The sequence below is a fragment of the Cyprinodon tularosa genome, unplaced genomic scaffold (assembly GCF_016077235.1).
Source record: "Cyprinodon tularosa strain WSP-4 unplaced genomic scaffold, ASM1607723v1 ctg1033, whole genome shotgun sequence".
NCBI lineage: Eukaryota > Metazoa > Chordata > Actinopteri > Cyprinodontiformes > Cyprinodontidae > Cyprinodon > Cyprinodon tularosa.
The window spans coordinates 168,413-178,078 of NW_024037820.1; the positions used below are offsets into that span (position 1 = coordinate 168,413).

At 43.9% G+C, this 9,666-nt stretch overlaps 1 protein-coding gene and 1 long non-coding RNA gene across 3 annotated transcripts; one reads left to right on the forward strand and one right to left on the reverse strand.

Moving 5' to 3' along the window:
* Positions 1 to 257: 257 nt before the first annotated feature.
* Positions 258 to 974, forward strand: LOC119781146. The gene is made up of 3 exons (XR_005280501.1): positions 258 to 394; positions 500 to 536; positions 665 to 974. It is a non-coding gene; the product is annotated as an uncharacterized LOC119781146 (long non-coding RNA).
* Positions 975 to 2,357: 1,383 nt separating this feature from the next.
* LOC119781129 (mitochondrial import receptor subunit TOM40 homolog) lies at positions 2,358 to 8,059 on the reverse strand. 2 transcript variants are annotated; one of them, XM_038281518.1, is made up of 10 exons: positions 7,931 to 8,059; positions 7,037 to 7,258; positions 6,900 to 6,967; positions 4,888 to 4,980; positions 4,707 to 4,808; positions 4,534 to 4,639; positions 4,199 to 4,321; positions 4,056 to 4,132; positions 3,771 to 3,873; positions 2,358 to 2,652 (listed from the first exon to the last, which is right to left on the reverse strand). In XM_038281518.1, exons 2-10 carry the CDS (start codon positions 7,245 to 7,247, stop codon positions 2,513 to 2,515), a joined length of 1,023 nt encoding a protein of 340 aa, XP_038137446.1. In that variant the 5' UTR covers positions 7,248 to 7,258; positions 7,931 to 8,059; the 3' UTR covers positions 2,358 to 2,512. The 2 variants fall into 2 exon arrangements, with proteins under 2 accessions (XP_038137446.1, XP_038137451.1); XM_038281523.1 differs by lacking the exon at positions 7,931 to 8,059 and adding an exon at positions 7,697 to 7,924.
* Between the last annotated feature and the right edge of the window lie 1,607 nt (positions 8,060 to 9,666).

Consider the following 9,666-nt stretch of genomic DNA (forward strand, 5'->3'; position numbering starts at 1 on the left):
TTTTACAATGGCTTCCAACACTGCCAGGTGATTTCTTGTCTGCATAACCAAAACAAACTTTAAAAACAAAAGAAATGTAAATAGACAATTGACAAATATCACAGTGGTCACCCATAAAAATATTTGTCCTGATGCAATGCCCTTAACTTAAATGATGCATCATATGTAAATGGTGTTAGGGAATAATAAGCAATGCTAAAATTGTGTGATAATAAGAGTATCCATTATAAAAAAATAAAACATTTGAACATGGAAATCTGACTGATTTAGTATTTTACAACTGCTGTACATTATTTGTATCTTTTTAGGTTGTCATCCAGTGGCTGCGAAACAACAACCTTTGCCGCTACCAAGCCGAGATGATGCTCATGAATACCGTGAAGGAAAATGAGGGGTAAATAACAACTGCGTGTGCACAACTACATATACTGCATTCATTAAAGGATACAGTACTGGCTCACCCCCCCCCCCCCCTCTCTTTTTGTTCATTTATTTCCAGACTTTCAGAATCCCAGGAAGAAGAAGCCACAGAAAAGGTTAACAGAAAAGGGTTAAACTACATAGCTATTTGAATGTAATCTGTTTTTGTCAAATGTAAAAGGAAACATGATCCCTTGATGTAGGCTAAATTAGCAATCTGTAACTAATCTATCATTTTCTGCAGGGAAGCCCGTTCATTGTCGATAGTCAGGCTGCAGCTGACTGGTGCAGAGAACAAAAATTCAGTGGAAGAATAACACTTCCTGTTGTTCTGGATATGGACAAGCTAGAACAAGCAGAAGCTCTCGAGGCCCTCAAGACATGGGATGAAGACTATCATGAATATTCTCCAGCAGAGCATTTTACTTTTGTTTTTGAAAAGAAGGAGGATTATGAAAAGTTCTGTTTGTACATTGTGGATGTAAAAAAACTAAAAGTTTTTGCAAGATTTGAATAACTTCTGTAAATAAAGACTTTTACAAGTAACCATATATCTTTATTGCTGCAGCCTATCTGGATTTTAGATAGATTTAAGGAGAGACACATACTAATCATCACCATAGAATTACAATTACTACGACCTAACCTCATTTTCACCCTCCAGTATTATGTGGAACGATGTCAACTCCCAGTGTTCTCTGACACCCTCATGGCGAGGTGCTTTCAGTATGGCTATGTATGTCATACTAACTATTCTGTGTAACACATCAGCAGTGTATGGAATGCCTCTTTCCTTACAGCACATTAAATACATAGATAGCACTATTTACGCTATGGCTTCCAAAGTAAATGCAGCCACACCATTAAAGGTTTTACACATATTAATAAGCAATATCATGGTTTTAAAAGAGTATTTCACAGACAAGTGGCCAGGGACACCTAGTGTCAGGTTCCAGTGGCAGCTGTCAATTTCCACTTATTTAAAGACGAATTACCTCTAGGACTTTATGAAAGGTTCACACAGTTTATTAAACAATAAGATCGTAATTAAAAAAAAAAAAATCCACCTATAGAGTCACGTTAACTAAGTTTTTTGCTGAAAAACGGCGCCGGCAGCCCCCGAAACGGTTTAAACCGGTCTGGAAGCCAGTCTCCGTAGTTGTGGCAGCTGCCAGTAGTTGTGGCAGCTGCCACAACTACTGGCAGGTGTCAGTGAAGACTGTCACCCTGATGTGACAGTTGTCAATTTCCACTTATTTTCAGACGAATTACCTCTAAGACTTTATGAAAGGCTTGACACATTTTTATTAAACAATAAGATCGTAATTAAAAAAAAAAAAATCCACCTATAGAGTCACGTTAACTAAGTTTTTTGCTGAAAAACGGCGCCGGCTGCCCCCGAAACGGTTTAAACCGGTCTGGAAGCCAGTCTCCGTAGTTGTGGCAGCTGGAAGCCAGTCTCCGTAGTTGTGGCAGCTGGAAGCCAGTCTCCGTAGTTGTGGCAGCTGGAAGCCAGTCTCCGTAGTTGTGGCAGCTGCCACAACTACTGGCAGGTGTCAGTGAAGACTGTCACCCTGATGTGACAGCTGTCAATTCCCACTTATTTTCAGACGAATTACCTCTAGGACTTTATGAAATGCTTGACACATTTTATTAAACAATAAGATCGTAATAAAAAAAAAAAAAAATCCACCTATAGAGTCACGTTAACTAAGTTTTTTGCCGAAAAACGGCGCCGGCAGCCTCCGAAACGGTTTAAACCGGTCTGGCAGCCAGTCTCCGTAGTTGTGGCAGCTGCCAGTAGTTGTGGCAGCCTAGTGGCAGCTGCCACAACTACTGGCAGCTGCCAGTAATACGCCGTGGCAGTCCGACCTGCCACCGGAAGTTCAAGAGCGACCTGCCAGTGCCACAAATCGCGCTTGCTGTCTCTCGAATATCTGCCGTCCTTCAGACTGAAGCTCCGCCCATCCTTCAGATTTAAGCTGCTAACGACTTCCTCTTCTACTAACGACCAGCAGCCGGACGCAGCAGGATCAGACCGGCTGAGGCGCTGACGCGGCAGAACCGTTAGAGTCCGAGTCCCTCCTGGGTTCTAACCAATAGTGATGCCGAAGCCGCACTGGAACTTGTTCTTCTGGTGGTTCAGGAAGGAGCAGAGAACCAGAGAGAGAGGAAGAGGAAGCAGCTTCTTCTCCAGCGTCGCTCCGACAACCCAGTTACTGTCAATGGAACCTGGAGGCAGAAAAACCGCATCAGAACATCTCCTCTACATCATCCTCACCAGAACCTGATAACAGCCTCCTGGTTCACTGCTGTTTCTGAGCTATCTCTATAGTTCTGCTGCTATAGCCTTAGACTGCTGGAGGACATAGGGACCCCTTTTTCATCATTCTGCTTCATTCTATCTCTATTCTCCCACTCTGCAGAATCTGTTAGTTCAATCTCTAACGTTCTGCTCTCTCTGCTTTTTCTCATAGTAGCTTCATCTGGTCTGTTCCTGTTTGGCTGTGACTCCATCCTGGAGAGAAATATCAGCTGTGCTGCTGCCATCAACACCTTTGTTTCTAGATGTTGGAGCTTGGCCTGTTTTCCTGTGTAGTCCTGTTTCTCTGACTGTGACTAACTGGATGTGCTCTCTTCATCCTCTGACATGGGAGCTGGCTCGGAGCTCGTCTGCCTGGCTGTGTGTTTCCTGGACGGGGCCGCCTGTGGAGCTGGTTGACAGTTGCCTTTTGTATCTATGCTTCTTTTTCTATGTCTGCTTCTGTCTCCTTGAACCCCAGTGGGCCTCGGCAGATGGCCGCGCACACTGAGCCTGGTTCTGCTGGAGGTTTCTTCCTGTTCAAAGGGAGTTTTTCCTCTCCACTGTCGCTACAAGCATGCTTAGTGTGAGGGATTGCTGAAGAGTCAATGAGTCGATGCAATCAGCTGGTTTTCCTTAGATAGAAAACTTTGAATCAATCTGACTGGATGATCTGGTGAACTGGAAAGTGACCTGAGATGACATGATGTGAATTGGAGCTATAGAAATAAACTGAATAGAATTGAATACATCAAAGATCTCTGAAGGTCCCACCACCTCATTTCAGCCAGGCTGACGTCTGGACTTTGACTAGGCCATTAGAGAACTTTGTCTCCTGCTGCTTGTTTGGATCCTGGTTCTGTGACCAAGAAGGACCAAACTTCAGCTGCATTTGACCCTAAGCCCATGTCATGACGAGCTGCTTCCTGCAGGGGGCGGAGCTTCAGGGGTCCTGTTAACCCCTGGCTCTCTGTGAGCTCATTGCTGAGGATTTCTCCCTCTAACCACAGAACCCTGAGCAGCATCAGTTGAATTGAACATCGCTGACCTTTGAACTGTAGGTTAGCTCCGGGAACATCGAGCTGGTAGCCAAACGTCACGCTGGAGTCCTGTGCCTGGGAGCTGGCCTCAAACTCCACGCCGACCTGCAGCTGCAGGACAACAGAGATGCGCAGGGGTCAAAGGTCAACGGGTCCTTTTAGCTTCTAACATCCCTTCATTGCATCACATCTTCTAACCAAAATAAAAACAAGCTGAGAAGTTTGAGGCACATCAAAAAAAAATAAAGAGTTTTGCAGACATCGGTTGCTGTAGCAACGGCGGAGGCAGTCACCTGGTCGTTGGCTCTGTGGTAGTACGACGCGTGAGCTCCCGTCGAGCCGAGGGTCAGCGTGGTGATGGAGTTACCGCCTGCACAGAGGGAAGCCGTCAGGAAACGCGTGGACGGTTCGGCGGCGAGCCGACGGTGGGACTCACCTGTGTAGCGACCCAGTAGCGACACCACGGCGCCCTCCTCTCCGGTCCTGCGGTGGTAAACCAGCTCCCCTCCCAGCGCCAGAGCCGGAGTTATGGACTGCAGGTAGTGAGCGATGACGATCCCTGATGAAAGCAGAGCTTCAGTCAGACACGCATCGAGGAGACTCAACGGATCAACCCGGAAAAGGGGACGCCAAGAGAGGCGGGACATCTTCAAACCTAACCAAGTCTCCATAGCAACCATCAGATTCCATTTGCATCCTGATTGGTTGTTGAGGAGAAAAATCTTTTCCCATCCCCAACATCCCACTGGATCTGAGTTCTGGAGGCCGTACCAGAGCCGGCGAGGACGTCGGGGTTTCCAAATGTCACCGCCGCCGTGAAGTCGTCTCCCTTGAACTCGGCGCCGCCCTGCCAGTTCACAAACTTCTGCTGCTGCGTCTGCGGACAGATCAGCATCAAAGCAGGAGCCCGCATGAAACCCGGCGCCATCAGAAGCTCTGCTCACCTGGAACGCCACTTTGGAGCGGATCCTGCTGCTGATCTGATGGATGATCTGCGAGTTCAGGCTGCCGCTGTTATCCATGTCTCCCACCATGACCGGGAAGAACTGAGCAACCAGAGCAGATCATTGGTTTTACCATCCTAACCCAGAAAGACCGGGGGGGGGAGCTTCGACTGCTGCGTACCTCTGCAGGACTGGCCTGTTTGGATCCAACAAACGTCGCTCCAAACCTGTAGCTGGAGTCTCCGGTGGTGCTGAGCAGCAGGGAGTGATTCACCTGGAAAGATCCGGTTTACTGAGTGTTAAAACCGTAAACATCAGAGACATAGACAGGTATGGGGCATTGCAGGCGAACAAACGAGCCAAACGACCCCCATTCCAAAGGGGGGGACCCGTTCATCCGATTCAATTAGCATTTTTCTGAACTAAAACCAGGCTTTGTTGGGCTGCTGGATAAAACCTGGAACCAAACGCTATTTCTGCCATTTGGAATTGAAAAATCTTCCTGGATGGAAGAGAAACGTCTTCAAACTTTATGTCTAATTTCAAACTCCTGGATGAAAAAACAGGAATTATTTGTTACGTCTAATTTAATGTTAGTCTATAGATGTGAATAATTATTTAATTCCAGCCATTCTGTTTGTCAGGTCTTTGGTAATGTACCAACAGCTGAAAAATCAAGTCATTACAACATTACACTGCTACCACCTAGTGGTTCAGAGGGGAACTGCTTCTTCTGAAGGCGGTAAAGTTACTTCCACAGGGAGAAACAAATCAACTGATTTGGCCCCCTTCTAACTCCGCCCACTATGAAGTGAATTATGGTGCATTATTATTGCAAAGAACATGTTTTGTAAATTGAATCAAAAAAAGAAAAATATTTTAATTAAAAAGATGTTTTGAGAATAAAATTATTTGAAAAATCAGTCATATTTTACATCGTTATATTTTTTTCACATTACTTTTTTTTAATCATATATTTAAAATTTCTCTATTTCAGATTAATTTTATGAATTTAATTGTTTTCCAAGTGTGTTTTAAAGATAATTTTCTCTTCACTTCTGGGTCGTGAAAAAGACGACCACTCCCATTGGTCTGTGTGGATGTTAGCAATTTGTATAATTTGTATAATAATGGAACAAATTTCTCTCCATACTAACCCAAACTGACTGAGTTTCAGCTGTTTTGCAAAAATAAATAAAAAAAATAAAAACCTCTAGAGGACCTTTCAGCTGGACCTGTGCCACCAGGGGTTGGGGGGGGACGCTGGGTTTATAAGCTATTGAGCATGGGGGCAAAATAAAAAAAATGCACGCCACACTTTTCAGATTTTTGTGTTGAAAACAATCATGTATCATTTTAGTTCCGCTTCACAATCGGGAAAAAACATTTTATTTTCTCTGGCATAGACGTTAGTGGTTTAAGAAAGACAGTGGCCCTTATTTTACTCTCAGGGGCCAATTAAGGAAATTTGGGGCCCTAGGCAAACCCTTCCTGTGTTTCCAAAAAGGCCAAAGTAAATAACCCAGTCCTTCTTTTCACTGTAGACAAGCCATGATCTGCTTATCTGTTCTCCATTTTTCATTTGGATGAAACAATAGCTGCATGAATCATGACAGCAGACAAGATAGAGGAGAGCAGGAGGCGGGGTTACCAATCTACTCGCTCTGGAGAGCAGAGTTCGCTGCTTTTAGATGTTGTCTCCAAAGTCTCCAGTAGCAGAAAAAAGTCTCTAGATTTGGCGCTAGGAGCTTTTTAGAAATCAAAGTGCTAGAGGGGTCTGAAAAGTGGCTAAATATAGCGACTAAAGCGCTAAGTTGGCAACACTGCTCTTTGCATGGTTTGTTTTCAAATGGTTTGCTGCTGTCTGTTTGGACCTTTCTGAACATGTGCAGCAAATGGACTGATCCAATATGGTGGACACTGAAGGGGGGGGGCTGAGACACACTTAATATTATCAGCGTTCTGATGGCATTTTAGAGAAAGGATTTTTATCAAAAACATAATTAATGTGCACAAATAAGGAATAGTTGTATTAACATACATGGAAACAGAGTTTTATGGGGCCCCCAGGAACTTGAGCCCCTAAGCAACTGCCTAGCATTGATTAATGTTAACCCCCTCCCCGTTTACTCTATGATCAAAGGTTGTTAAACACTGCAGCCCTTATGCAGTTCCTGTTAAACACAAACTGACCTGGAAGTGGTTGCTCAGACCCTTGTTCACAACCAGTCGGACTCCCTCCATCTGCATGGGGAACACCTCTGAGGATCAGAGCAGAGATGTTACCTCCATCCGTACCGTGATGCTGCTCAGCATCAAGCTTTGCTTACCTTTACATTTCCGATGACATTCGTCAAAGGCTCCAGGGTTGGGGAGGGGGTTTGGAGCCTCCTGCTGCTGCTGTCCAGGTCCTGTTCCAGCTGGAGGAAGGACGGGGGGCATCCCGAAGCCAGGCGGCAGCGTCACCCCGGGGGAGGGCGAACTGGACGCTGATGGAGGAGGGGGTGGGCTGGGGGCGCTGGCAGCCAAAACATTACCCATCCTGGGAGATGCTGAGAAAGGAGAGGTGATTATTGGATAAATGGTGATTATTAGTCTGTGAGGCAGACACCCTGTCTAATTTTAAGGCTAGGCTTAAAACTTTCCTTTTTGATAAAGCTTCTAGTTAGAGTGGCTCAGGTTATCCTGAGCTATCTCTATAGTTCTGCTGCTATAGGCTTAGACTGCTGGAGGACATAGGGACCCCTTTTTCATCATTCTGCTTCATTCTATCTCTATTCTCCCACTCTGCAGAATCTGTTAGTTCAATCTCTAACGTTCTGCTCTCTCTGCTTTTCCTCATGGTTTTCCTTTCCTGGTTCATCTCTAACCTTGAAATCTGACCCCCTCACTAACAGGTCTAACAGTAGAGGGACTGCAGCTCATTTCAGTCATGCATGTTTAAACTTTTATTTAGGTCGAAATCAAGACTACATGAGACTAAAACGAACCAAACGGCCTGAGAGTAAAGCTTCCAGGTGGAGAGGAGTCTCCATCTGCCTCTCAGGAGCCCCTGAAGGTTGAATGACTGGACCAGAACCCGGCCTCCAGCACCGGAACCCGGCCTCCAGCACCGGAACCCGGCCTCCAGCACCGGCAGCCGGCGGAGGTCCGGTCCGACCCGCTGTCAGGAACTGGGGGTTTTCTGGAAGGAAACAGGAGCTGAAGGTTTTTGTTTTACTCACGTTTCCAGAGGACGATGCGGCCGGAAGTAGGGTCAACCGCAGCCAGGTGGCGGATGTGACGGACAAGGGTCGCTGTGATTGGTTCAACCAGCTGTCCGTTATTTTACGTCCTTTGAAAAAGTGGCGTCATTTGTAAACTGTCTGTAAAAGTTAAAATGCTGTTTTTATTTCAATTTGCCCACCGAGAAAAGACAACCCTCCCAATATGGCGGAGTTATTGACGCACCAGGCCATAGATATAAGGGTAGACCCCGCTTCGATGCCTTTTGCCTATAGGCGCTGACGTTATTAGGCGGCGCCATCTTGGGGCGGTCAACAGTTCCGCTCAGTGTGATGTAACGAGCAGGAACAGAGTTAGCTTTAATTTGCTTAATATGAAAAATTTTCACAGTTTTATTTTTTTTCTGAAAACAAACAAATGGTTCAGTTTGTTTAAATATTCCTAGTGGGGTTAAGAGTGATAGAATATACTGATAGGATCGATGTTGCAAAGCAAAGCCACTCAGACACTTTTATAGATACAGAAACATATTTATACAGGTACACACAAATTTCTATAAATACATCTCTCTCTCTCTCCCTCCATATATATATATATATATATATATATATATATATATATATATATACACTGTACAAATATGTAAAAATGTTCACAGCTGTATATCATCTATTTTTCAGATGCACAGTATTTATATTTGTAAAAACATTGTACAGTACAGTATGTTGTTTATTTTTATACTTATATTTATTAATATATTTATGTTATATTTTATGTGAATGTTATTTTTATCGATGTTTTAGCTTTTTTTTGTTTTTTATAAAGTTATATTTCTTTTGCCCTGATGTAAACAGTCTGTTGATTTAAACAAAATTTAAACAGTGCTGAGGAATCCTTCTGTTCTGCCTAAAGCAGCAGGTTAGGGTGGCAGGTTGACCTCCCCAAGATGGCGCCTGTAATTTCTGCTCTGCGACAGTCAACGCGGGGTCTACTGTTATATTATGGCTCTGTTGGAAATCCTGGGCTGCATCCTCCAAGATCGCGGTCTACCTAGACTGGATGCTTCGAAGTCCGTGAAAATAAGGAGACCAGAAGAGTTTTGGCTGTGAATTCGAACAGGTCTACCCTTCGGCGGGTTTTACCGCCGTATGCTCTGTTGCTTAGCAACCATGAGAGTTGACCCACCAAAGCAGGAAAAGAATGAATACCGAAGTTTTCAAAACTGTTTGTTCACTTTATGATAAAAAAAAGAAATAAAGACTAAACTCACGAAAATCCAGAGTGGAATAAAGGTTCCAACCAGCGGGAGCAGGAACAAATCAAATCAAATATGATAGAAACCTTAGTCACTTAAATAACCTGCTGCTGTCATTCTGCACATCTCTGATGTTGCTGCTATTTTCAATTATCCATTACTGTAAAAATGTCCATAGCTGCATATTGGTTATTTATTCTCCAGTTTTATATTGTTAAAACACTTTACAGAATTTTATTGTTTATATTTGAACTCTTCCCTATTATGTTATTCTTATACATTTTTCTAAGGTCCTCATTTGTGTGACCATTTTCAATAATCTTTCTGCTGCTGTAAATTTGCCCATTGTGGGACAATAAAGAGATTTTTTTCTATTCTATTTTATCAAAGAGGTAGAAAGATATAAGTAAATATAAACAATGTATGCAAAATCTAATATTCAACAACAAAAAATACTTAGTTAAGCATATTGTGCAAAAC